The 27,561-nt window shown below is 40.1% G+C and overlaps 3 protein-coding genes and 1 pseudogene across 6 annotated transcripts; 2 read left to right on the top strand and 2 right to left on the bottom strand.

Annotated features, from left to right (window-relative positions):
• Positions 1-3,192: 3,192 nt before the first annotated feature.
• On the bottom strand, positions 3,193-11,525 carry abtb1 (ankyrin repeat and BTB (POZ) domain containing 1). Of its 2 annotated transcripts, none has more exons than XM_080294393.1 (12): positions 11,282-11,525; positions 9,913-9,975; positions 9,766-9,821; positions 9,483-9,627; positions 9,217-9,376; positions 9,074-9,119; positions 8,384-8,500; positions 6,588-6,700; positions 6,418-6,516; positions 6,136-6,303; positions 4,604-4,804; positions 3,193-4,321 (listed from the first exon to the last, which is right to left on the bottom strand). In XM_080294393.1, exons 1-12 carry the CDS (start codon positions 11,335-11,337, stop codon positions 4,013-4,015), a joined length of 1,533 nt encoding a protein of 510 aa, XP_080150519.1. In that variant the 5' UTR covers positions 11,338-11,525; the 3' UTR covers positions 3,193-4,012. The 2 variants fall into 2 exon arrangements, with proteins under 2 accessions (XP_080150519.1, XP_026010404.1); XM_026154619.2 differs by having other exon boundaries at positions 3,193-4,219.
• A 2,931-nt stretch (positions 11,526-14,456) lies between these two features.
• Positions 14,457-16,821, bottom strand: LOC113013737 (deoxyribonuclease gamma-like; annotated as a pseudogene).
• A 1,105-nt stretch (positions 16,822-17,926) lies between these two features.
• LOC113013913 (keratin, type II cytoskeletal 8-like) lies at positions 17,927-22,267 on the top strand. 2 transcript variants are annotated; one of them, XM_026155148.2, is made up of 10 exons: positions 17,927-18,485; positions 18,697-18,908; positions 19,072-19,132; positions 19,230-19,325; positions 19,440-19,604; positions 19,798-19,923; positions 20,553-20,773; positions 21,613-21,659; positions 21,771-21,839; positions 21,937-22,267. In XM_026155148.2, exons 1-10 carry the CDS (start codon positions 18,240-18,242, stop codon positions 22,026-22,028), a joined length of 1,335 nt encoding a protein of 444 aa, XP_026010933.2. In that variant the 5' UTR covers positions 17,927-18,239; the 3' UTR covers positions 22,029-22,267. The 2 variants fall into 2 exon arrangements, with proteins under 2 accessions (XP_026010933.2, XP_026010932.2); XM_026155147.2 differs by having other exon boundaries at positions 21,768-21,839.
• Positions 22,268-23,717: 1,450 nt separating this feature from the next.
• LOC113013164 (NACHT, LRR and PYD domains-containing protein 12) lies at positions 23,718-27,541 on the top strand. Of its 2 annotated transcripts, XM_026153847.2 has the most exons (9): positions 23,718-23,864; positions 23,975-25,568; positions 25,660-25,821; positions 25,898-26,071; positions 26,171-26,344; positions 26,461-26,634; positions 26,740-26,913; positions 26,994-27,161; positions 27,261-27,541. In XM_026153847.2, the coding sequence occupies exons 2-9, from the start codon at positions 23,986-23,988 to the stop codon at positions 27,328-27,330; spliced, it is 2,679 nt and encodes an 892-aa protein (XP_026009632.2). In that variant the 5' UTR covers positions 23,718-23,864; positions 23,975-23,985; the 3' UTR covers positions 27,331-27,541. The 2 variants fall into 2 exon arrangements, with proteins under 2 accessions (XP_026009632.2, XP_080150517.1); XM_080294391.1 differs by lacking the exons at positions 26,461-26,634; positions 26,740-26,913.
• The last annotated feature ends 20 nt before the right edge of the window (positions 27,542-27,561 follow it).

The following is a 27,561-nucleotide window of genomic DNA, read 5'->3' as shown; positions in this document are numbered from 1 at the left end:
AGCTACATGTGCAGCAGGAGAACACCGAGAGGAGCTTGTTGGAAAGGCGGGCAGACAGATGGTGTGAATGACACAACTCTGCATGTTCTGTACACGTCATCCATGTAGCACCTGAAGTGGCATTTGATAATGAAACAGCAAAACCAAGTTGGGAGATAATGCCAAAATAAAATGTGGCGGTCTCTTGAGATTTTTGGTGCATGGTTAAGCTGATGTGCTTTAAACCATAACTATACTCTGCCTGGTTCTCACCAACTTGTTATTGATTGATTAACACCCGCCTCTAGCCAATACCTTGTACTGATGTTGTGCAAAGGCCAGAAAGTGCAGCCATTTCTCCCTTTGCCTCGTTGATTTCTGCCTTTCCAGATGGCTCCAGTTGTCACACTGAAGTCTCGATGAGTCACAAGGTGGCATGACTACAGAGCTGAGAGATTTCATCCCCTCATCCTCCCTTCAAGGTTTTTTTTAAAGGTTTGTACTGACACATGACAGATATATGAGTCATAACTTGGATATGGAAAAAAAAACAATAAAAACAATAACTGTTTTGGTACAGGTCAGTGTGCTCCGTAAAGGAGGAGTAGCCATTTGATGTGCTAGCATTCCAGTGCGGTGAAGTGGATTTGAAATGGAAATTATTATTAAAATTGCAGTTAGAAGTGTTTGATGCATGCCATATCAAAACATGTTACAGAGAAACTTCCTAATGTCACATTGACATTTGATTTTTTATTTATTTTTTTTTACCTCTGGTGCTGCTAATGAGCTGCATAGAGGTGCATATTGTGCACCACCATTAGACTCCTGAATCAGAAAACCCGATTCATGCTAGGTGTGAATGAGATCCACTGATAGTAAAGTCCATTTGCAAACTACTCCAAATGATACTGTGACAAAGGGCAAAGGGAGAATCTGATAAATTGCTCAACAGGCTACAAAGAATGTTTTTGCTGCTGCGCTTACCACAACATTTGGGTGCGGCTCAAGTTAGCTGAAAAAAGCTAAGGGTTGTGTAATCCCTGAGAAACCCTAATCAGCACCAAGTCAGATAGCTGTGAGTTATCCATCTGTTACTGGCCGTAAAGGTGACTTCCTCAACCAAAGTAATGCCCGATTTCAAAACTTCAAAGGTAACCTCCATGGTTAAACTACAGTAACAATCAGGGGATTGCCAAAGTCATTAGGATTCATTCTCCATACATAGGGCTCTGCGGGCTTGTCCGCTGGCTAATTTTTTTAATGAAATGAGTGAAAAGTAAGTGAAAACTTTCCACTACTGGTTTCTCTGAAAGAAAAGTTCTTCAATCTCACCGCATCAAAGAACAATTGACTGAATAGCCGTTTAATTATTTTGATAAAAACCAAAATGTTGAAGATTTTTATTTACACCTGGGTCAGCAGATACCCAGCACCTTAACCCACTTATCCCTCCAGTCAAAAGTCAGATTTAGCTAGTACCAGGAAGTCTCAATCAGAGTTCACGGTTTTCAGGCACTGGCTTGTTGAGGTTTGCTGACTGTGGAGATAAATGAACATGTGAACGTGTGAAGTTCCAGTGCTGAACAGTCTTCAGGGAAAGTGAGGATAGTTCTTTGAACATATATATATTCTTGTTGGGCCCTGAGTACACATCCATTGTTTGACATTGTAGGATTGTACTGAATGTATTTTTCCATTCAAGACTAAGAACAAGTTGCTTAGGAACAACACGTAAACCTTTACAAAGGGAGCTGCTGGCTTAATATCTGCTTGTATTGTGTATTCTAGTCTTTTTCAGCAAACTAAGCCTTTAAGATACTGGCTGGAAGCCAAGGGCTTTGTTTTCTAAAGGATGCCCCTTAGCCTTTGGTGTGAACGGCACTTTAATGTGTCCTAACACGTCTTCAGTAAGTTGACGCAGAGTTTTGTCTTCAGTTCTTGGAAAAGAAGCTTAATGCCCCCACCGGGATGTGAATTGTAAACTATAGAACAAGTACAGTAACTGACATACACACATATCTAAATCACAGCTAGCACAGTCATGTCTAAGTTGTTTACAGCCCTTCTTGGCACTGTTGAGAACTCGTGATAATGAAGCCATTTGGAAAAACAGTAAAACAGTGCCATTAAGAAAAGGTTCCCATGAGTTTGAAGACCCCGATGAAGGAATTATTTGTTTCCCACAAATAAAAGGGTCGGTGAAACATCAATTCTGTGGTGAAACTCACAGCAACGGACCCAGTTTAGTGGTAATCTTGAGAAATGGCGCCATCACCAGGTGCCTTAGGTGTCTTAAATTGCTCCTCTAATCAAACAAATGTACAATGACATTTTTTGTTAATGAACGAATGAAACAAGTGGAAAGGAAAGAGTGTGTTTCCCTCTTTTATTTAAGGCTGGATCTAAAACCCAGCAAACCTCTTCTTAGCAGTAATACTATCTATCCCATGTTATTATAGAGTAAAAAAATGTTTTGTCTTATTTTTTTTCTAAGGAAAAGAAGAATACATCAGGTCACATTCACCCCAACAGCTCTGTGAGGCTGTCCTGCAAAGCAATGCTGAAATAGACTCGAATGTAACTTGCTTGGCCAAATAAGTCACCACCCAGATTTAACTAAGCAAATCTAAATCATGACAGCAGCACAGTGGTGTTGTGGTTGCCTCATAGCAAGAAGATCCTAGGTTCAAATTTCTGTCTGTAGTTTGCATGTCCTCGCCCTGTCCGCATTGGTTCTCTCAGTGAGCTGCAGCATCCTCCCAGAGTCCAAAGGCATCCATGGTGATAGGTTAACTGGTCATTCTAAACTGAATGTGAGTGTGAATGGTTAGCCCTGCTGTAAGCTGGTGGCCTGCTATAGCTGTGCCCCGCCTTCCATCCTTTCACAGCTGGGATAGGCTCCAGCTCTCCACCACGACCCCGTACTGGATAAATGGAAGAAAACGGATGGGTGGGAATATTATCGAATGTTCTCTGTATTAGCTTAAAACTGTGTGATTTATTCGGTGCTGAGTGGAGCTGGCAGGAATGGCACTGGATAAAATTTAGAAGCAGATGAAAGGTCAGAGAACTCAAATTTAGTGGTTGCTGCTCACCTACTAAACAACAAATTTAATTTGAAATCCATCCTGTTGGTTATTGATAATCTCCAGACCACAAAAAAGGGAAAAAAATCACAATGTGTTGAAGAAACTGAAGAAAACACTACTCTTGCGTGCAATATTGTTTTATTGGTAAAATTCAGAGCAGTTATTTTCTGGTACACACACTAGGCGACAGATTTCTCATTTTAGGTTAAAATAAAGTGCATTACTGTGTTAGAAGGGGTAAGTATTCATGCTGGAGAAATGTCACTGTTCAAACAGCGAGGCAAACTACAGCAGCGTAATACAACTAAATATGTTAATATTTAGGTGCGTCTGCACATTAAATATGGCATAAAGCAATATTTTACGTAACACCAAACAAAGGGATCAGAAGAAGATTCAATTATCTTCTGGATAAAGCGAACATAAACTTTTTTTTGCCAATATTTCTCGAGTGTGAAAGTATCAATTTAACCAGCTGCCTTTTTTAAAACGTAAAAATTATATTTAATGAAGTTCAGTAAACTTGTTTATCATTTTTTTTAAACATTCAAATTCTTGCACACGACTTCCATCTAAATTAAACACACATGTTCGCAGTGCAAAGACATTTTGTAGTCTGTTGTAAATATATTACACATGATCTCTTCAGAACCCATTTTGCAAAATATGTTTTGTCACAGTTGGTATGTCTCTCAAAGAAACGTTAAACAGCCACAACGAACAGCTCTCTGTACATCTGCACCAAACATAACCAGCTCTTTTCAAATATATATTCTATGCAATATGCTGAAAATAAAATAAAAACTGCAAACATACAAATGCATGTGTTTTTTTTCACTTTTGTTTTACTAGACGTGCTTGTTACCTCCTTGCAAAGTATCCACCATTAAAAAAAAAGCCCTCAACTTTCACTGAAGCTGCATCACAAACCTGCAGACCTCTCAGCAGTCAATATTAATCCTCGCCAGCAGCTCCTCCAAGGCTTCCAGTTTCTGGTTAGCCTCCTCGATTGCACTGTACGTCTGCACGTTGCTGGCGATGTGGTAGCGGATGTCGTCCACCAAGGGGACCGAGTCCGTCTCTTGGCGCTTCTCTAAAGACGCGGCGTCCTCCTTGACCATCTCGGCAAACTCTGCTTGCTCCACCAGCTGTGATGGGACGAATGCAAGAGGTAGACAGTTGTGAATTCTTCCTAATGGAGAACTCGGGGGATGCTGACACACTTTTAAGGAAAAATAAGCTCTGTAGTTCTGAAACAGCAACAAAAATATTATAAAATGGTCTCAGAGATCAAAACATCATTAATGATTGGCATTTGGGCATTTTCGACTAGTTGTTAACACAAACATCTAATTAGCCAATCAAACTCCAACAACTCAATGCATTTAGGTACCTATAATCTGGGAAATAATTATTTGATCCCCAGCTGAATTTGTAAGTTTGACTAGAATATAATATGAGCATGAACAATAGCACAGATACAATGAAGAACTACGACCCACTGACAATGGGACACCATCACTGCCACGCACCCGCTCGATGATCTTGGCCATGAACTCTGTGCACTGATCTTCTAGCCGAGAGAGACGGAAGAGCTTGGCCGTCTTCCACATGTGCAGAACGTTTTCCTCGCATATCGTCTTAGCCAGCGTCTTTCCACACAGGCGCTTAAGCCCCGGCAGCAGATACATGTCAGCCACACACAGCACATCAAACACGTTTTCCGTCATTAGCTGGACATGCAGAGAAACCAGCAGGGAGAATATTATTATCACGAGAATTCAAAACAGCAATCCTCCCTCTGGATGCCTTGTACATATAAATCAATATCTTTAGTGACACTTATTTAAGTGTCAAAACTTACGATTAAGGTACAGGGGAGGTTGTCAAACGAGTTAAGAAATTTCAAGATGACAGTGTGAGATCACTGGTGAGCATTTTTTCAGAATTTGTCTGCTTCTGAGACAAAATGTGCCGTCACTTGTGGATTTTAATGCTCTAATTCCAAATATGACAATTAAAATAGCTAATTAGTGCCCAGTTCCGTGTCTCCTATTTTAATCATAAATTCTAAGCTTATAGCAGCTTTATGTAATAATAAAAAAACTGGCCCAGATGTGTGGAAATGAGCTGTTGTGACACAGAGAAAGTCTAACTAATCAACCCAGATCTCTTTTGCCTAGGATATTACAACATGTAAATATATCTGCTTTATTACTTGGCTGCATGTCTGTTTATGGATGCCTCCACAAAAAAACCACAGTGAATTATTTAACAACGGAGGGCACCAGCAGAGGAAATGCAAATGCTGTATGCATTTCACTGATACAAGTTCTGTGAATTACGTGTCTTTCAACAGCATACTGGAAGAAAATGTGAAAAATGCTACTAATAGGACTTTTTTACATTAGAGATCTTCTTTTAGCTGCTCCCTCTAGGGGTCACCACAGCAGATGATCTGCCTCTATTTCACACCAACCTTCATCTACCTCCTCCACGGTCTTCATCTTTGTCTCCTGATTGGCAGCTCTATTGTCAACATCCTTTTTTGCCCACGAGGCAATTATGATTTTATGAATTGTAGTTCACATCAGGCCAAATTAATCAAAAATTTAATTTAAGAAGATGAAAGTAAAAATTAGGACCTACCCCTATTTTAACCAAAATTGTACTCATTTCTGGTTTCAATAAAGATTTTTTTTAGTTTTGGAGTCAAAAACTAGAGCCAACCAACAGTTTTACGCATCACATTCAGTTTCACCGACCCAAAAATCTGTCTAGTTTGACAATATTTATTTCATAAGCACTTTCGCCGTAAGCCTCTGTATCCACTATGGCTCTGATGTTGCCATATCAATACAGGAAAGCTTCTCTTACAATATGATGAGAAATCCTCACCAGGATCACAATTGTTCAGGTATTTAACAATTAAGCTTTGCTACACAGGTTTGTCTGTGTTTATAATCGATGTTTGTTTTCAAAGATCCTTTTTTTCCTAAATAAAAAAGTGCGGAATGATTTATTAGGGATGCAAACATCACAGAAAGAAAAAATGTGCACAAACCTCAGTGTCATCTGTGTAGATGTAATACATGATGTGGATAAAGATTTCATGTGAGATGTTGTGTAAAGTAATCACTGGGGTGCTGGGCTGAGACTGGAGCTGCTCTCCCTCACTGAAGTGGTCCTCCAGGAGGGCTTTAAAATAATCACTACGTCCACAGAAAAATGCCTGGAGAGAGACGCACAACTGCACTTCAGTCATTCACATTCATGTTTATGCTGCGGTGGTGTGGGAGTCTGCACTGTAACTGAGAAGACACTGTGAGGATTTTCTCATCCGTACCTTATGGCACAAGAAATCGTAACCATCGACTCTGAAGCAGATGTCAGGATAAGTAGGGAAGCGGTCGACTCTGTTAAAGGGAAGCTCACCAAATCCAACCTAAAGAGAATCAACAGGAATGAATGCGGTGTTCAGCTAAAATACTTATTTTACTGCCATGATGTCCTCACCCTTAATTCAGTGGGCAGCGCACAGTCTGCTAACTGAGCCATCTCATCCTGAAGTTGACAGCTGTGAGGCTCGAGGGTGAGAACTTTGACACAGATTCCCGGTTTATTGGACACTTTGATATGAGGACAGAAAGAAAACAAGACAAGATGGAAAACTCATCATTAGTGGGCGAAAAAAACAACAGCTCTAGGCTACGTCCACACTAGCCCGGATAGATTTGAAAATGGCGCTTTCGTCTGAAAACGCTCCGCATCCACACTATCATTATCAGTCGTTTTCACAGAGTTGCGCGTCCACATTGAAACGGCTGGAAACGCTTGCGTTCCAGTCCTGCGCATGCGTGAAACGCAAGAAGATTCGACCCTGCCTCATTTCTGTCTGCCGTTTATTTACTTTCCAGCTCTTTGAAACGTCCCAGCTAAATGTTGAGGAAAAGCACAGAGTTTTTTAAATGGACTAACGATGAGGTGGAGTTGTTGCTGCGAATAACACAAAGGTACAAATTTGCAAAAGCGAGTGAAGTAAAGAATCTGAAGAAAAGCTATCTGGAGCATGTACAAACTGATGTTAATGGTAAATGGCCTGTATTTGTATAGCACTTTCAGTCATCACATTCAGTCATCCACCCATTCACACACACATTCACACACTGGTGATGGCAAGCTACATTGTAGCCACAGCCGGACACTGGCGCCACCGGGCCCTCTGACCACCACCAGTAGGCAACGGGTGAAGTGTCTTGCCCAAGGACACAACGACCGAGACTGTCCGAGCCGGGGCTCGAACCGGCAACCTTCCGATTACAAGACGAACTGCCAACTCTTGAGCCACGATCGCCCATAATCTTTAATAGGGCTGTCAAAATTGAGAGCAAACAAAACAACTGCTGTATAATACAATCTGCTATCTTAGTTTAATAGGTCACATGATTGCATCACATGACTAAAATGTGTCATCGTTTTCGAAAAGGTTTCGGGTTCGCTGTCCACAGTGCGATGCAAAAACGGCGTTTTCAAATGTATCCGCTTTGGAGAGCGTTTTCAAAATGCTGCGTTTTCCTTGACCGAAAACGCCGTCTCAATGTGGACAAAAGGCCCGAATGGAGAGAAAAAGATGCGTTTTCAAATGAAAACGTATTAGTGTGGACATGGTCCTAGATAAAAACATATGGGATTAAAAGGTGGTCTGGTATTTTGAGGCTAAGTGGAAAAACTGCATTACATCAGGAATATGCAATCTTGAGCCACTCCTTTTTTATATATTTTTCTAACGAAAGCAGAAATAGGTCCAGAGATTTATTGAAGCATGTGCAAACATGCAATGGAAATACAGTATTTAAGGCGAACAGAGCTGGAACGAGCTTAAAAGTCAACATTTAGTATGACTACCTTCAACAGCATGAAGTCTCTTAGGCAGCTTTCTTGTAATCGCTTTGTCTTCAGGAATAGTTCTCCAGGCTTCTTGAAAGACAAAGCTGTTCTTTGGATGCTTCTGCCTTTTGTTCAGTTCTCTGTCAAGATGATCCCACACTGCTTTAATAATGTTCTGGTCCGGGCTCTGGGAGAGCTCCACTGTGTTTTATCATCCAGGTATGCTTTTACTACGCTGGCAGAGTTTTTTGGGCTCATTGTCATGATCCCAAAAAAACTGAGAAAGACTTTAAGAAAGCCTGAAGAACTATTGCTTAAAACCTCTTTAAAAATTACAATAAAAGAGAAATGAGAGGTGTCTTAAGACTGGCTTAAAGTTGTACGTGCATTACTCAAGTAAATATAAATCAAGAGTTCTGCCTTACCAAATTCATACACTTGTTTGCATTTATTCTCCAGCTCTTCTATGAGATCTGCCATTTTGCACTGTTTAGCCAGTCGTCTACTGTCCTCCACAAGACTTATATCAATATCCATCCGTCCTGAAACAGAGATAAAGAAACAACATTTTCTTACTAAGATTTTTGCATGTTATAAAAATATTACATTAAATACAATCCAACTATCATCCAAGCATGCTTTCTACAACATTTCATTAAAGAGTAGCGTGTGCAATTTCTTCTTAAAGATCAAATTATTTTACCATTATTTATTTATATCCCAAAAGCAGATTCGATAACTCACCACTTCATGCATAATGCACCTTCTATGTGTATGGACGTGTGCAGGTATATCTATACAGATGTATGTACATGTGTGTGTGCGTGTACATACTTATAGTATGTAATCTATAATCTATAATTATAGATATCTGTTACTTACATAGGAATAGTAGTGGTAGAATAGTTAAATTTATGTCCTGCATATTTCCACAACCATAGCCATAATCACATACTGTGTATGCTACCGTTGTATATAGTGTATTATCGTACTTATTTTATATTCGTTTGTATTTTATTTGTATCTTTTGCATTTTCCTTCTTTCCTTCCTGCCCAACAACACCGGTTTCTCCTGTACGATACATGGAAGATCAGCTGGTATATTTTTCACCCACCTGTGTAGAAATATTGTAGAATTGCTCCAAAGGCAGCAGGATTGATCTGAAATCAAAACAGCCTTTATCCATACAGTATAACTAAAAATTGTGAATTACACATGGTGATATAACAGGACACTAATGAAAACATATAGACTTACCAAAGGGTGCTTGAGGTTGATCAAGTTCTTCCCTTTCCATTTGGTCTCAAACATTTCCGTGAAGTACTCTGAGCGAGCACTGAGAACACATCGGTGTGCTAGAAACGTTTGTCCGTGAACCAGGAATTTGACGTCACTATACTGACCCTGCTCTAGCAACCTAAAGAAAAAACCCAGAAATGTCTGGATTAGACAAACGTACTATAACATCCTGTTATTGCTCTTATTTTCTTGTTTCTTTTCAACATAAAAATCATGACCCTTACATGTGCAGAAAGTAGTTGAAATCATCCCGCTGCATGGCGCGGATGCTTACACACTTGTAGTCTTTGAGCAGGCGTCGAACAGAGTCGCTCAGGGAGCCATACATGCATCTCTCGCCATCAAACGTGTTGGCTTCACACTTGGCACCTAAAAAAAAACAAATGAATAAATGAAATCAAAAATTTCAAAGCCTAGAATGATACAACAGAATATGTCAGAGCAGTTCTAAAGCACAGCACATCAGTTTAATACTGTGTTATTTGATTATAACTGATTGTAACTTACCACTAGCCAACAGGTACTGGACCAGCTCCTCGTGACCACAGAGACAAGCATAATACCTGAAGCACACAAGTGTTTATATTAAAAGCAGTTATGATTATGATGCGGCGTTGATGGGAGAATTACATCAGCTGCCTATACTGTACTTACAATGGAGTGCTGTCCCATTTATCTTTTACATTGAGGTCAACATCTCTTTGTTCAACAAGGTATCTAGGCAAAGAGCAGAGAGGTTACAGTGATGCGCTTCGATAAACACAGACACGACTCACCATACAAAACGCCAAGATTTAAATAAAAATAAACAGATACATACGTCACACAGGATGAGGAGGGTATATACAAATGATTTTATTTTATAGAATTATTGAATTCTGTTTGATTAATTAATCCCCTTATTCATTCTAATCAATTTGAAAAAGCAGCTTCTCAGCATGAGATTGAACCGCTTTCATGACTATGACATCATTCTTTTACAAAATCATTTGCATTCATTTATTACAGTACTAATAAGTAAAACTTGGAGGCATGCAGTTCTGATGGCTTGGATAATTAGGCTGGCTCATATTTGACTCTGGCATACTTTGGTATACAGAGTATTTTATGTTCGACTTGATGATTGCATTGTTGCAAGAAGCCCAGGTCCTGTGGCTGCAAAACAAATCCAAATCATCACCCCTTTATCCCAGTGCTTGACAACTAGTATGAGGTGTTTGTTGTTTTTGATTTTCTGCTGTACATTATGGTCTAAATATGGTCATCTGTCTAAAGTACATGGCTCTAGAAGTCTTATTGATTGTGCAATGTTTGTTTCTGTAAGCACTACACAGTCTGAACCTATGATAAATTTGCTGGACATTCTGTTAACACACGTGAATGCTCCAGACCAGCAAACTGCTAAAACCTCTAAAATCTTCATAGAGCTCCTCACACTTGCTGGTGATCAAATTATCAAGTGCACTCAATTACTAGTGCCAGCCTGGTTGCTATTTGGCCTCTTAATTCCTATGGAAACACAGGACTGCAATGAATCCCATGAAAACTTTCTAGTACACATGACTGTACAGACACGCCCCCTTTATTGGACTCTGCAACAATTGGTTTATGTATACATTGTAACCACTGATGATTCCTTCGATCAGCTAAGCATAGTTTTGCTGTCCTGTCAAGCTCTTTCCTCGTAATTCTCGGGGTAACTCTGTCCTATAGCAGGAGACTAGATATCCGGTTGAGCATCCGACACTGATACCTAGTGCGATCATTACGTCTGGACACCGAGGAGCTGACCTACACAATTAGCTACAGTTACAAACTGGCTCATCTTGGCTCCTGTTAGCAACACTGCCTTCTGTGGTTAACTCGCGTTTATTTGCATAAAACCGAAGTTAAACTGCAAGACTGCATTGTAGAAAAAGCTAGCCCAATCTATGCTAGAACTCTCACCGGCAAACACAGTAAAGTAAAATAAGTTATCATCGAGCACACAAGCCATAATAAGCTCAGCAGAGCTGATGGTTACCTGACTCTACAAATGTCGCCCTTTCTGCAACTACTAAACAAATCGTACACATCCATAATCGCCGCGGTGTTTTCGGTCCTCTGTAATGCATTGAGACGGCCTGTCTACCGGACAGGTGAGTGATGGTTTGCTGTAGCTTCAGAGTTTTGCTCGGTGAACGCTGAGAAAGTTGTCACCGTTGTTTTTTGTTGACAAGCTGTGCGGGGTCCTCGGTGTTTTGGTCGAAGAGGTCCAGCAGTCACGTGACATCAGCGTACACTTCACAAACGTAAGGGAATAACTGCAAAAACGGCAGCTATATGCTATTCTTTATCCGCACTACTAAATCCTTTTTTTTTTACTTGTGAGCCACATGAATAGAAATCTTTTAAAAGTTTTACAATGAGCTGATAATTCTAACCGCAGAGGCATAACTTGAACAAGTAGCAACCCGTGCTCAATATATAAAAGCTGAATTTCCGAGCTTACGCCGTTAACTTGAACGGTACACGTCATGCCGTCACGTCGTTCGTTTATGTGTGATTTGAACAAGTGGTAAAAATGCAATTAAATAGCGCCTTTCGCTCTTGTTAAAGTACATTCTTTTCATCGGATTAAGCAGCTGTCAGAAGATGTTTCATTCCGCTATTTGACCAAAGAACTACGAGACAAACCTTGCCCTATTTTCTTGCTCTTAACTAGGCCAAGCCAAGGCATACAAGGCCAGAGTGCTGTGTCATGCAGTTCAGTAACAGACAGAGGCAATACGTGCATTACACCCATATTTACTTATTTTGTATTGTACTGTATGTCACAATATTTATTCAGAATCCTAAAAAGAAAAAAAAAGCTTAACTTGGTTAAGCTTGGTTATTTGGGAGGAGAAAAAACACAATAAACACACTTTAACAGAAAAGTGTGTGTGTGTGTGTGTGTGTGTGTGTGTGTGTGTGTGTGTGTGTGTGTGTGTGTGTGTGTGGTAGATTGATGGTTCTGAGTTACTTTCTCACTAGAGAATGCAAATTACTGTAAAGTTGTTTACTTTTAACAACATTGGACAAATGCGCTTTGCAAAGCCTGATAAGAAAGCTGGCTAACTGTGCAAGTGAACAGACTCAACCCTATCTTTAAGACAGGAGAATCTGAAGGATTATAATCAAATATCCTGAAGATAAATATGAAAACTGCATTCAAAATTACTCTCTATGCAAATTGAATGGAAAGTCAGCAAATACAATCAGGTTATCTGTTTTAAGATTGTGTGCTGAGGCTTATCAAACAATAAAACTGTAAAATTGTTCATAGTCAGAAAAAAAATATCTAAGAATAAAGTTGCCTCTTTTCTTTCTAATCATCAGGGAAACACGAAGACATTACACGCTACTGCAAAACTTTAACGCTCCTACTGTTCACACACAGATTTCTGAGGGATTTTCCAGGAATGGCAATGCTTTTTCAGAGAATCAATTTCGGATCAGAAATCGCTGATTTCCTACTCGCTGATCTCTAATCTGGAACATAATCTGCTCTGGAGCAGGTTATGTTACTATGGCAATTTACAGAGATAACAAGTGAACCGCCTTCACACTAACCCACACAAACCCAGGGTTAACCCTGAGGTTACCTGGAAAAGACTAAATCCAGTTCTGTAATACAGTGTGTGGTCCGTGTAACCAGTTTGTTTTTGATCACAGATCAAAAGGTTGTTGAGATATTAACTCAACTCCAATTTTAATTTGCTGTGACAAAACTTAGAAACACTAAGACCCAGTTTATAGATCATGTGCACCAGTTTTGGTAAAGATTGTTGCTCAGACAGTTCAAATTAATTTCAAACATCACAGTTGGTCCAGCTATAGACCAGTCTGTAAATACAAGTTAAGCTTTATTAGGTAAAATAAACAAAAAACAAAAGCTCTATGACTCAAAGCTGAACTCGGGCTTTGGACCAAAAGATTCTAAGTGTTAGTAAAATCAGTTCATTATTGCTGTTATTTATATACAATAAGAAAAGTGAAAATGTCCCAAAGCCCCATCCTTTTAAACTTGGATGTAAGATTTCATGACCTTTTATCACCCCAAATGTATAGAGTAGTTACAAAATCTTTAAAGCAGATGTATGTGAGAAACCACTGAATTCATGACACATTCGGTTCAAAAATGAAAACTGAATTCAAAAATGACACTCCCAAATTCCTTCATAGAGGCTACACTGCACTAAAACATCAAAAGAAGAATAACATCTAATCACAACAAATGAGAGGCGTAATTTTAAATTCCAACTGCAATTTGCAAATTACCTTTGGCCTGTATTGCACTGAGAATGTTTCGTCACACAGATATGACTGATTCTGATACATGCAACAATGCAAATATTGGGTCAGGCGAGTATATGTCACTATTCTTTATTATATCCACTCTTTTTCACAATGCTAAATGACATTTAAGGGTCAAAAACACCAAGAGAGCCAGTGATTCAGTTGTTTTCATTCTTCCTGCAAACATACCTTCTCTATTGAATAGAAGTGTTGACGGGAGGCAGGCAGGTGCACACGCCATGCCTTTTACGCAGCCATGCCTTTGTGATTCATGCAAAACGCAGTTTGCATGAAGGGAGTACGTTGGTAGTTTGCTCCAAAATCCCGGATTGCTTTTCAGTGTACTGGTAAAACTTTGAATTATTTTACACACCCTAAGTAGCGAACAGTCCAAAACACTTCCTGTTCTTTCATTAAGGAGCACTGTTTTAAGAGACTTCACAGTTTTCCTCATGTTTTATCAGCGTGCTGACCTCAGCAGTTTGGTGTATCAGCTTGTCAGCTTGCTTGTCACGTGCTTCATGATGTTGTGATGTGGACATTTCTGTGCTCTTTGTGCAGAGGAGGTTTTTTTTGTTTTCTGTTCTCATGCTGTCCCCCCATAGGAGCCCAGCATGAGTAGAGGTCTCTTTTTTCCCCCTCCTCGTCTTGCCCATTGTAGTGTACATTTCAGTGTTTTTCCATAATACTACCGGTCTCTGACCTGTCTCCCCATGTGATGTCTGTGTTGTGTATGTAAGGTCAGGGAGGGTCCCATTTTGCTGCAGGGGAACTTGCATGTGACAAATAAAGGCTTTCTTGACTCGACTTGACTCTTGAAATACAAGTTAAAATGCATTTGGAAATCACTGCTTTCTTCCTTTATGTGAATTTTCCATCTAGTTTTCTGAGCTGGGTTGTATTCCACATCTATCAGGAACAAGATAAAGTATATTAGTGTTTTGGTCTTTACCTGTCACAGCTCTCCTGAATCCTTGCTGGGTGTCAACAACTGCACATCTGTTGTTGCTCTTTTTCACCCAAAAGGGAATAGCAATTCCACCTCAACGGGGTAGTGATCGCTCACCCTAAGGGCACAAGGATTTGTGTATAAAATGAAAAATAGAAAAGAAAAATAGCCATTCAAGTGCATATCAAGAAGAGGGATAGATCAGATAGCTCACCATTTCTTCTGTCATTTGAAACTCTTTGTGAAAGTTAAATGGTTTAGCTGAGTTTGGCACAATGGCTGCCAGCATATCTTCTCCATACACAACTATCCTGTGGAAGATGTGCATTCATTCAATTCATGAATTCACATAACAACATATGCAGTTGTGGTTAGACATTTACATACAGTCATCATGGGTATAAATGTTATGATAATTCTGGGCTTTCAATAATTTCTTTGAACTGTTCATTTTCCAGGGTGCAATGATTGTGCAGCTTAAATCTTGGAGAAACTACCAGTTGTAGTTGATTGTGACCACTAAAGAAATAAATTCAAACGTATGCATCCAATTCTTCTTTCTTTTTTTTTAATCATTAAAGATGTATGCTGTATAATTATTCCATCCTGGAAAAAAACACTTCAAATAAATCAATAAAAGCCAAACATTACATTGACATTCATGCCCTCAACGAGGGCAAATAAACTTCTGACCACAATTGTATATCTTGCCACAAATCTTTCTAACAAACCTGTCATAAGCGTGATGATCACTTGTTTTTGCCCTGGTGTCCACGTTATCACCAATCAGCCAGTAAGAGTTCTTGTCACTGCGAATGTGGATCTCCTCCCTTTCCTTGGATGAGAGATACCAGCCATCTGCCCTGAAGTCTCCCAGGATCATTACATTCTAAAGGAAATTAAGAAAACAAAAAACAAAAACGCAGCTTTTCAGGCTAATACAACTTTAAATATCCCTAAAGAAAATATGAGGACACTGAGTGATAATTTACAGGTTGTGCAATAGATGAGATTCCTCTGACCTGATATCTCTGTCTCTATATATCTTTATCTATGTGTATCACAACTCAAAAAATGCATCGGGATCGGAACTATATCCCTCAGCACTGCAACAGAAACAGTTGACTTGACTCCAATAACATCCTCTGTAGTTACATACTGTAAGTTAAACATATTTGCCTGCTCACACAAGACACTAAACTTGATAAACCTGCTGCAGTCTGCTGTAATTAGCATGTCACGCTGCATCAGACTCATTCAACAAACAGATCCACGGTTAAAAATGACTCGTACATACTGCTGATGTCCCAGCAACTGACTAACATGTACACATACAGAACTAACTCCTTGTTCTGACTGAACCAGGTACCATAAGCTTCAGTAGGGGCAAAGATTGACCTGTGTTATGAGTTTTAAAGTAGAGAATATAGGGCTCTCTTTTAAATGCATCCACATCATCGACCTGGTCATCCTTATACTGATAGCAATCGATAAGGTCGACCACATCGTCCCTTCCAGCAGGACAAAAAAATTATTCTATAGAGCTGTTCAGCTTTACAGTATGTGGGATTATTTGAGCTTGCCTGTACAGAAACAGGAACTGTTCCTTGTATCTGCTCCTTCCCAGACGGGTACTGAGCTGCTGAGCATAGTGATGGGTGATGCTGACCCTGAGATGTGGACAACAGTAAAAGTAAGCATACTTATAGGAAGAGACAGTTTTACTTTAGTCAGAAAATCTTTTTTTTTTTTTTTAAGTAAATTCACCCGTTCAGCTCTTCCACTAACACTCTAACAGAATCTCCAGTCACATTCACCACCTCCAGAATAACTATGATGTCATATCAAGACACAATCTACAACAAATAAGCTTTGTTAATAAAAGAAGTGCAAACAGTGTTATTGTTTTGTTTTTGTTTGTTTGTTGTTGTTTTGGGGTTGTTTTGAATCAATGATAATGAAAGCAGAAGAAATGAGAAGCGATTTTCTTTTTTACTAACCCTGATAATGCACCTGGCTACTTCCCAGTTTTCATTTTCACACTTGATAATGACTGTTTCCCAACACTCATGAGTGAGTGACATTGACAACAAATTTCCAAAGAAGAAATGCATTACACATGTTTTGTGATGTGTTGACTCTGTACACGGCGTCCTCATTTAAAGAGTTCATATCAGCCATTTCATTCTTTGGTTTGCCTCGCTAACGCCAAGCTTAACCAGGCTTGTCAGGACCGCTGGATCTGAGACCTTAGTCAGTCCAAACCTCTGTGCATTGAATGAAGCAATCTTCATTTCTGTCAAAGGAAGACCCGAAGGAAATATTCAGTGTCATGCAAAAAGCATTTTAAGTATACGCATGACGCTCACTCTGTTCTCTTGACTTTATTCAGCTCTGATGAAATGTTGAGCGGGTGGCACAGATTCAGTGTCATACAAACAAACCCTTATAAATCTGGTTATGTGAGAACATTTTTCCTTTGTACAGTAGTTGTTTGCTTAAAGGAAAGCGATGATTGGATAATTGGACGCGCAGGGAGAGAGGGAGGATTTGAAAAACAAACAAGAGAACAGACAGGTTTCCTTTTTTTTAGTACAACTGGTTTCTATTAACATTAGTGAAAACACATTTAATTTAAGTGTGGTAAATTTTTAAATCAAACTATTTTCCTCTTTTGTTCCATAGGATAATAATGTGTACTTTATTGATCCCAGTGGGGAAATTACATTTGACCCATTCACTCAGTGAAGCAGCGGGCAGCCACACCGGGGAGCAGTGTGTAGGGACGGTACCTTGCTCAGGGGTACCTCAGGGTAGCCATTCGGTGAATTCGAACCCCCGACCCTGCCCCATGGTTGATAATTTGTAATCATAACTGTCATAACTGTGTCAAATTTATCACAGCACAGAGGCAGCAGCAGTGGAGATCAATCAAAGATAGAAATAAAGAAATACTTTAGTCCATAATAACCAAGTAAGGAGCTTCCTGTTAATGAGTGGAGTGTGTGAGGTTATGAGGGCGTAGTTAGTTGGTAAGGTTTTCCTTGTACTTTTTTGACTTTACTCTCTTACAATCATATTTACTAGTTTAGTACCTCAAGAAGAAAAATAACAGTTTTCCAGAAAATTTGTGACTTTTTTTTATTAAACGTACTACTAGAGTTTCAGGACTTCAGAGTTTCTCTTTCAGTTAAGGGAGGTTTTACGAGGTCCACTGATGTGCATGTAGTTTCCAGTGTGTAATGCATATTATAATATTTGGGAACATTTCCAAAAGTAACATTGCCTACTGAAAGAATTTTCTGCATATACTGACTTAAATTTACATTAAAAACTTGTGGCTCTGCAGTTCATTATGTTAAATAAAATCTTTCTTTATTCATAACAGGGAATGTTTTATTTTTCTTGATGACTTCTTGATTTACTGAGTTTTCAGACTGTGTGAGTGCAGACTTTTAGTTTGTTACGGAACTCACCTGAAGCTGTGGAGCAGGAATAGTTTCCTGTTGCATCTTTAAAGTGAGGGGTAGGTGGGAGAGCACGAGGTATGTGTCAAACTGGTTTACCCACATTCAATCACTTCACTATCACAACACGCCCAGTTCTGCCTTATAAAGCAGCCAAAAAGATAAAACGTGCACAACAGAGCTATACCACCACTTCTACCAGCTGAGCTCCCCATCCTTTCCAGCAGTGCAAACTCAACAGCACCATGAGTCTGAGGAGCAAGCGGAAGAGCCTGCTGAACTCACCTTCAGGGCGATTCAGCAGTAGTTCCATGGGATCCAACTCCATCCGCCAAATCAGCACCGCTACCGATATCAAACCAGTAACAATCGACAGGAGCCTGCTTGCCCCACTAAACTTAGAAGTTGATCCCACCGTCCAAACTATACGCACCATGGAGAAAAATCAGCTGAAGACTCTTAACAACAAGTTTGCATCCTACATCGAAAAGGTAAGAGGAAATTTTACTGTCACATTTAAAATCTTTTTATTATAAACCATTAAAGTGTCCTTGGGTGACTTGAAAGGCACTCATAAATAAAATGTATTATTATTATTATTATTATTATTATTCCAAGTTAACTCGGTGGCATTTGAAGCTTCTTTTAAAACCTAAAGTGGGACTGTGTTGGAATTTGTTTGTATCCCTTCTCGTGTGTCAGGTCAGACAGCTGGAGCAGCAGAACAAAGTGCTGGAAACCAAGTGGAAGCTCCTGAATCAGCAAAGCGCCCCCTCCTCTGATGATGCGGAGTCCATTATTAAGACGTTCATTTCCAACCTGGAAAAACAGCTGGAGCTTTGCAGACACGATAAAGTGAGGCTTGAAAATGAGTTCACAGCCATGGTCGAGACTGTGGAAGACTACAAGACTAAGTAAGGTATCCTGGTGGAAGAAATCAAACCACTGCTTAACAGGAGGTCAGCTTTGATATATGATAATAAAGTGGACAGTGATAAGAACTCTGTGTGTGTGTGTGTGGGGGGGGGGGGGGGGGTGTCTGTCTGTGTGTAATTTGATATTTTGTGGGTGTTTCAGGTATGAGGAAGAGATCAACTGCAGGGCCACTTCAGAGAATGATTTTGTACTGCTCAAAAAGGTGCAGTATGCAATGACACTAATACTTTTATTTGTGAGTAATAAAAAAAAAAATAGCAGTGAAAAGAAAAGTTGTTTATTTATTCTGTTGCTTCCAGGATGTGGATGAAGAAATTATGAGAAAGGTGGATTTGGAAAGCCAGTTGACAGCTATTCAGGATGAAATCTTGTTCCTCAAAGAAGTGTATCAGATGGTAAACAAGCTTACATTAAAAACCTTTTCAGAATTTAAATCAGTGAATTAAATTAGGTGTCATATTCTGGATTTTTTCCTCTTAACTTTCGCTGTATGTGTTGTTTTAAATAAGGAGCTGTATGACATGCAGCAGCGTGTGAAGGACACCTCTGTGGTGGTGCAGATGGACAACTCCCGCAACCTGAACATGGACCACATTATAGCTGATGTTAAGGCTCAGTATGAAGAAATTGCTGCTTACAGCCGTGAAGAAGTTGAAAAGTGGTACAAGAGCAAGGTGAAGGTCTAAGATGAATTCTTGCTCATTACTGTTGATGTAATAAACCAACTAGGAAAATGGGCATAGAGACATGAAAAGGGCTCAGAAGTTACCGCTCATAAATCTACTACAACGTCAAAACGGCATTTGTTAACCCAATAATTACTGTGTTTATATCCTTGTCTCGCTGTTTGATATTTTTCCACACCAGTTTGATCAGATGAAAGTGCAGGTCCAGCAACATAACAGCGAGCTGCAAAACACTAAGGCCGAAATAGCTGAGCTTAAGCGAATGATTCTTCGTCGGCAGACTGAGATTGATGTTATGAAGGAACAGGTGAGTGAAGGGCTTTAAGACTACCTCATAGTCTGTTTGATCTTAAACTGGATTTTAACAAGTATCAAGAGGAACAACAGGTTTAGCTCCTGTTCTCATAAAAAGAAAGGAAACTGAAAACAAATCAAAGGAAACATTTTTTCATCTTGAACTGACAGCTAATTGCATACATTTAGTTATTGTTAGCTGCTCTGAAAAAGCAGTTTGGTTTTCCTGTTACCATAACCCACACAAAAACCCCCAATTTTTACAAAATCGGGGCGACCGTGGCTCAGGGGGTTGGGAAGCGCATCTGTAACCAGAAGGTTACCGGTTCGATCCCCGGGCTCTCTGTCCTGGTCGTTGTGTCCTTGGGCAAGACACTTTACCCTCCCACCTACTGGTGTTGGCCAGAGGGGCCGATGGCGCGATATGGCAGCCTCGCTTCTGTCAGTCTGCCCCAGGGCAGCTGTAGCTACAACTGTACCTGCCTCCACCAGTGTGTGAATGTGAGAGTGATTGAATAGTGGCATTGTAAAGTGCTTTGGGTGCCTTGAAAAGCGCTATATAAATCCAATCCATTATTATTATTAAAATCATCAGGAATCACTGTGAAGCTCAGATTTAAATAAAGCTTTTCTCTTTGTCAGTATTCCCACAATGAGGTAAGCATATCTGATATGGAAGAGCGAGGGGAAGAGGCTGTAATAGATGCAAAAAGCCGCATTAAGGACCTTGAGGCGGCTCTGAGGCAGGACAAGCATAACATGGCCAAGCAGCTCAGAGACTACCAAGACCTCATGAATGTCAAGCTGACCCTGGATATCGAGATCTCCACCTACAGGAAACTCCTGGAGGGAGAGGAAGAAAGGTAAGCCAGCAGAACTTAGGAGGTTGCTGGCAACAATGTGTTAAGGAAGAAAATGGATGGATGGATGGATGGATGGATGGATGAATGGATGGATGGATGGATGGATGACCATTGATGTAAGGTTTCAGCTTGGAAACTGTCTACAGTGATTCAGAAAATGATTAAAACATATTAATCATTACTGATATTTTTGGTTGTATGAGCTACTGTACGTGCATACCATCTGTCATCCGACAGTTTAGATGGAAATTGGGTGTGGTATAGAAAAACAAAAAAACACCACCTTGAGCAAAAGCCTCAGTCAGAAACAAGAAGTTATTTGTTTGGTTTGGTTGTTTTTAATAGTTTCACAACCACATATTTGTCTCACTATTCAAATAGTTCACCTCGGTGTGTTGCATTAAACAATAAAGAACTGAGCCCAGGGATGGAATGCAAACACCCACAGGTATTTGACAACTGGTGGTAACTGCAGTCGTAGAGCAGAGCGGCCTTTCAGGTGCAAGTTTGAAAGACAAATCTACATCCAATCTGCAAAGCCCAATCCACATCCAGAACCAGAACCAGACTTTGACAAGTAACACATAGATGAGATTTATGGTTTATTGGAAGTCTGTCTTCCAGTTTTATGGCAGGAAAAAAACAAAATGGTAAAACAATTACTTTGGGTAATTTGGTTTATCACTTGTCTTTCTTTGCTGGATCTTAAACATGAGACAGGTTTATTGCACAGCTCCCTCTAGAGCCACAAAGGGCTTTGCAACCTTCACTTGAACAACCGTGTGAATAACTTTACCAGTACATGCCCTATAATGTATTTCCTGCTTTCACCCTGACAGACTTGGTAAAGACTCTGTTATCAGCATCCAAACAGTGCCCAACAAAAGTAAGTACAGTACTGTATTTTACAAATAAAGATGAGATCATCTTAATGGCCTTCATCTCGGGGATCAGAGTGACACCCTCTTCTCTCTTTTTTCTGTCTTCTTTTCAGCAGCTGTTGCCAGTAACGACTGTGTTGATGGCACTGAAAGAGTGTTCAGTGTCCAAACAGTGCCCAACCGAAGTAAGTACAGCACTGTATTTTACAAATAAAGATGAGATCATAACAATAGCCTTCATCTCAGAGATCTAAGCGACGCCCTTTTCCGACTTCTCCACAGCTGTGCCCGTTACCATGCAGAGACAAAGGTCAGGTCCTGTTCTCATCAAGACAGTGGAGACCATGGACACGACATACACCGAAGGCAAATAAAACGCAGCAGTGCTCTGAACTGACCGATTGCTACTTAAAACTACCCTTAAATTAATCTGTTTTCAAACTGCTGTAACCTCACTGTATCAAAAGGCCATGTGTATCTGTGTCTCTGTTTTTCGTTTCCTTGTGATTCTGTCACATTAAATTACAAATTGTACTCAGCAACTGTAAGACGTTTGTTAGTTTGCTCTATAGATGTTCCTAATAACTATTAAAAACTATTCTTTTTATTGTTAGATCTTGCTGCACAGCTGTTGTTCTGATGTGTCTCTTATAAATCATAAGGAGAAAATAGCTTCAAAGCTTTTACATTTTTTTTAATATGCACTAGATGGACCCAAAGATATTGGGTCACAACTTTAAATCTCTAAACTGAGGTGTTTTCAGTGTCATTGCCACAGGTATAGTCCAAGTCGTTTTAAGGAGCTCACTTCAGCTGTGTTACTGTAACAGGATGACACTGTTGCAACAGGTCGGTTTGTTAAAGTTTGTACCTATTACGCAATCAAGTGAAAGAGCTTATTGCAAAGGGGAAGTCTAATTTCAACACAGTTTTTTTTTAACTACAGCTCAGTGCAGCTGGTGCATTTCACATAAGTCTCAGACCGCTTTGAGTGGACTCGAGTGCCACAAGCTGGATGGACTGTGTTTGAGTAGCCAGCTAAAAATACAGTGCAGGGAAAAAAGAATTTGGGCCCTTTAGTTTTGTTTGGGGTTTTTTGTTTTTTGTTGCACTTTTATGCTTCACATCATGTATTAAGAGAGAAAGCTATCCAAACCTACCTGCCTCTAAAAATGAAGCAAACTTGAACTTCAGGACCTTGATGGCTAATTGGAAATTTGAATTCTGCTCTCTATCAGAAAATCCTGGAGTTGACTGTCCACCCATCAGTTAATGCACTGAAGCTCAAGCACACACACCCATACACACCAGTGTAATTCTAACACCCATAATACTATATTGTATATTTATATATTTTTTTCCAAACATATGTAGGTTTTGTTTTGATATGTGAATTTGAAAAGCATGCTAACAAAAATAAAGAGGGGAAAACCTTTGTTTTTTAAAAGTAAACATACATTAGCTATTAAGCAGCACAAAATACATACGGTAAACTAAAAAACACAAGTAGGTAAATGTTTTGAAGAGTTGGCGAAGCTCTGCCATCTGTAAGACACAGATGCATTTTGAAATCCCACAGCGCTCTTCCTACTTTCAGCTAACCGCTATTTAACTGCGATCATGGCAGCCCTCCTGTTATTTTGCGTTATTTTTTATACTGGGTATTACGGTAAGAGAACCCGAGATATGATTTCAAAATAAAAGCAATCTTCCGGTGAATGTGATTCCAAAGAAAGTAATAAAAGTTCTTAACTTGACACTGATTTACACCGTGAGGGTGTACGGTTCATAAAGAGAAATTAGTATTTGGAAACATCGAGTTTACTTGTTACGGCTTTACAAGTCTTTAGAAATCTTCATTTTTAAATGTTTGTATAATTAAGAATTAATATAGTAGTAAATTTGTTATATTTAAAAATGTATTTATTTAAAATTATTGTTAAAATGTATTTATTTTGAAATCGCGTCTCAGTTTCTCTTACCGTAATGTCTCGTATATACAACCCAAAACAACGTAAGAGGACTGGCTTGAGGGATTAGTTAGGGTGTGACTTCTTCTTTCCTTTTTTTTTTCTACCAGTATACCACAGAAGAGCCACTGCGCTCGTGTGTTTTGGTTTGTTTTCCAAAAGCACCGTATCCAAGGCAACTATTTCTAGTTGTGTTTATTGTACTTTTCTGTAAACACGTGAGCTGAGTTGTCACAGCTGGTAAGTAGTTTAACACACTGGAAATTATTAGTGGACACGGATGATATGTTGCCTGTTCTTGCACGCTTTAACCAAATTGTTTAATTCTGTCTTCTGGTTTATACATACAGAGATTAACGCAATGGACAAAGACTCCGTGCTAATTCATATCCTGAAGTCAAAGGGCACTCCTACGCTCCTTGGTGGAGACCTGCCTTTCAGAGTCATAAACGACAATAAGTACATATCCCCACTCTCTGCAGAAGGCGAAGTGAGAGAGGAAAACTTGCCCACCGTGGATCAAGCCATCCACACAGCCCTGAGTGGTGAGAACAAAACTGTTATCCTGATAGGCTCAGAAGGATCAGGTAAAACCACTACTGTGGAGAAGCTCGTTGTGGACTGGGCAAAGGGTGTACATCTACAGAACTTTGAATATGTCTTCCATTTCCGTTTCAAGGACTTAAATGCTTGTGAAGATGCACTCTCTTTAGAAACCTTAATCCAACGCTGTCACCACTATTTCCCTCCTCAGTCCATGCATCTGGTTCTGCAGAAGCCCGAGGATGTGCTGGTTGTTTTTGATGGTCTGAATGAGTGTAAGTACAGCCTGGACCCCTCTGTGCTCACCCTCTGCTCTCACCCGACCCAGGCAGTTTCAGTGGACTGTTTAGTGGCCAGTCTGCTTCACAGATCTCTGCTGAAAGGAGCTGCAGTTGTGTTGGCCACCAGGCCAACGGCGAATCTGAAGTTTCTTAGCGGTTCTCAGGTGAAAGTGTTAGGGTTTCTGAAGCCCCAAAGAAAAGCTTTCGGAAACTGCTTCTTTACAGATGCTGCTGCTGCCAACAAAGCACTTATGCACATGGAGAGGTCTCTGGGCTTTTATGATTTCTGTACATCTCCAAGATTTTGTTGGACAGTTTGCTCTGTTTACAAGCCTCTTATTGATTCTGGAGGAAAACTTCCCGAGACTTTATCTCAGCTGTTTGTAGATATCCTGGTTGGCTTGATCCAGACGCTCTCGCTGAGTCAAGCAGAGGGCACAGAGCTGGTGTTGGCCCTCGGCAGGATGGCTTCTCATTGCTCTGTTGAGCAGCATTTGAGCTGCACCAAAGCGCAAATGTATTCCTTTGGCTTTCAACAGTTTCTCACCTCAGTTGATACTTTCCTGCGAATAGATGGTGAAATGGAGTCTGATACATGTGTGCTCTCGTTCCACTCGCAGCTGATCCAGGAGTTCATCCTGGCATTGTCTTTCTTTTTGGGCAAGATGACGTATACGAGTGCTGAGAAGATGCTGAAGAAGCACGAAGATGGTACAAAGTTTCTAGATGTTTTCCTTTCAGGGCTTTCTGAACCAACTCAGCGCAGACCACTGGAGAACTTCCTGGGAGAGTTCAACCCTGATCGGGTCAAAGATTTCAAGCAGTGGTTTAAAAGCAGCTCAGAGGAATCACTGCAGGGATATAATGCAGACGAGCACTATAGATGCTTCCGCCTGCTTCATCAAGCTCAAAATGAGAGCTTGGTTAAGGAGATCATCAACTCCTCAGCACGAATAGGCCTCAGCTATGGCAGCCTGACCCTTCAAGACTGTGTACCTTGGAGTTATGTGGTTACATGCCTTGGTGGGACGAAGTCGTTGAATCTGTACAATACAAAGAATCTAACAGAAGAGATGGCAGAAGTCCTGACTCCAGCTATGAGTCTATCACTCAAGATAGTGTAAGACAGGTTTAGATAAAATTGACATCATTTGATTCATATGTTCAAAGTGCATTAATTGTTGCTTTAAACTGTGCTGTCCACCCGCCAGCTTGCAAAGAAGCTTTTTGAGTACTGGGGCTGTTCCTCATCTCGCTTCAGCTCTCAACAGAGGAATTACCACGGAGCTGGATCTCTCTTACTCCCGCCTTGGTGACGAAAAGTTCAAAATCCTCTGCACTGGACTCAGAGACTGCAAGATACAAGAATTATGGTAAGAATTGCCCTTTTTTTTTAAGCAATCTTTGTTTTTAAAATTGGAAGAATGATTTACCTGCTTTGGGTTTTAGTCTTCAAAGTTGCAATCTGACAGAGGAAAGCTGTGAAGACCTGGTTTCTGTGCTGACCTCAGGCACCTCTCAGCTATGCTTGTTAGTAATGTCATTCAATAAGATTGAGGACCAGGGATTTGCAAAACTGTGCGACGCACTGCATAGCCCTCACTGCAAACTTCAAGAACTCAAGTATGTACTTCAATAGTGTAGTTTTCATTAAAACTTTTGTATCCTGTCTGCTTTTATTTAAATCACTGACATACACACATAATTATTGTTTATTGAAAGGCTTGACAGATGTGATCTGACTGAAGCGTCCATGAAGGTTTTTTCTGCAGCTTTGCGTTCTGGACAATCAGAGCTGAAAAAAGTGATACTGGCACGAAACACGATGGATGACAGCGGAGTGGAGGCTTTGTGCGTATCCCTGCAACATCCACTCTGTAAACTACAGAGCCTCAAGTAAGACTGTTTAAATAAAACTGCATCTGTAGATTTAAAAAAAAAAAAAAAGTAAAATATAAGAACACAAAAATCACACCACTACATATTTTTCTGCCTTTTAACTTTTCTTTTAGTCTCTATACGTGCCAGCTGACAGGCGCATGCTGCTCTCATCTGAAGGAGGCCTTAATGTCGGAGTACTGTACTCTATCAGAGCTGGAGCTGTCAGTGAATGAGTTAGGCCAGGAGGGGGCGCTGTTGCTCTGCCAAGCCCTGAGACGGCCTGGTTGCCCTTTAGAAAAACTTGGGTAGACTCATTTGTATTAACTTTTTAGTGACAGAGCAACACCTTTCTCAAATATTTAGTGAATTTCAGATAACAGCATTATTGTGTGCTTTGCCCCACCCTACAGTTTGACACGATGTGAGTTAACTCGACCAGTCTTTGAGGAACTGGGCTCAGTGCTGAAAAGTGGGACTTCTCAACTGAAGTCCCTGAGCGTGGGTTTAAATAAAGTAGGAGACCAAGGGGTTAAACATCTCTGGGATGCTGTTGCACACCCAAGCTGCCTGTTGGAAGAGCTGGAGTGAGTTGAAAAAAATGATGTGATCATAATCACCACATTATAGTCCACTACATTTAAATGTTGGTCTGTTTGTTTTGTAGTGTTGAAATGACCCAGCTGACCAATGCCTGCGTTGAAGACTTGTGCACTGCAATAAGAGCCAGTAAGACACTGAAGAAGCTGGAAATGAGAAACAACTCACTGACCGATGCTTCCATCCCAGCACTTGTCCAAGTCATGCAGGACAGCCACGGGATGCAGGAGATGAAGTAAGCGCGATTCACTTTAGTTAATAACGCTTAAGCCAGAGTGTGCACACGAAAGAAAATTAAGTGTCTAACCACTGCTGTTGTTTCTAACTCTTTCAGCCTGAAGTACAATGATTTCAGCGAAGACCTTTTTGAGATGTTGGAGAAGTGCACGAAAATAATATACTGAAGAAGCTTGACTCAGATTGCTTAAAAATTACTTTAAGTTTTGTTTTCTAAGTATTATTGTTGATTATTATAAATGTTACTCATGGAGATTTTTGCTTGCTACAGCAGTGAGGACAGGAAGGTTGTAACGCGTACGCATGTTTATACGATGAATCCCAACAGTTCCAAAATGTTCCTACCATTTACTCTTCCAATAAAATATATTTAAATTATTATGGTTATGCTTTCATCA

Source organism: Astatotilapia calliptera, chromosome 20, assembly GCF_964374335.1.
Source record: "Astatotilapia calliptera chromosome 20, fAstCal68.1, whole genome shotgun sequence".
Lineage (NCBI taxonomy): Eukaryota > Metazoa > Chordata > Actinopteri > Cichliformes > Cichlidae > Astatotilapia > Astatotilapia calliptera.
This window is presented reverse-complemented; position numbering and strand designations above follow the sequence as displayed.

Bases quoted from the DNA above. Each gene is read 5' to 3' on its own strand.
- LOC113013164 (XM_026153847.2), top strand. From the start codon at position 23,986: ATGGACAAAGACTCCGTGCTAATTCATATCCTGAAGTCAAAGGGCACT. The intron at 25,569-25,659 runs GTAAGACAGGTT...TCCACCCGCCAG, and splicing joins AGTCTATCACTCAAGATAGT to CTTGCAAAGAAGCTTTTTGA. The intron at 26,072-26,170 runs GTATGTACTTCA...GTTTATTGAAAG, and splicing joins TGCAAACTTCAAGAACTCAA to GCTTGACAGATGTGATCTGA.
- abtb1 (XM_080294393.1), bottom strand. From the start codon at position 11,337: ATGGATGTGTACGATTTGTTTAGTAGTTGCAGAAAGGGCGACATTTGT. The intron at 9,976-11,281 runs GTAACCATCAGC...CTCTTTGCCTAG, and splicing joins GGCGACATTTGTAGAGTCAG to ATACCTTGTTGAACAAAGAG. The intron at 6,701-8,383 runs GTAAGGCAGAAC...CTCATATCAAAG, and splicing joins CAAACAAGTGTATGAATTTG to TGTCCAATAAACCGGGAATC.
- LOC113013913 (XM_026155147.2), top strand. From the start codon at position 18,240: ATGAGTCTGAGGAGCAAGCGGAAGAGCCTGCTGAACTCACCTTCAGGG. The intron at 19,924-20,552 runs GTGAGTGAAGGG...TCTCTTTGTCAG, and splicing joins TTGATGTTATGAAGGAACAG to TATTCCCACAATGAGGTAAG. The intron at 20,774-21,612 runs GTAAGCCAGCAG...TCACCCTGACAG, and splicing joins CTGGAGGGAGAGGAAGAAAG to ACTTGGTAAAGACTCTGTTA.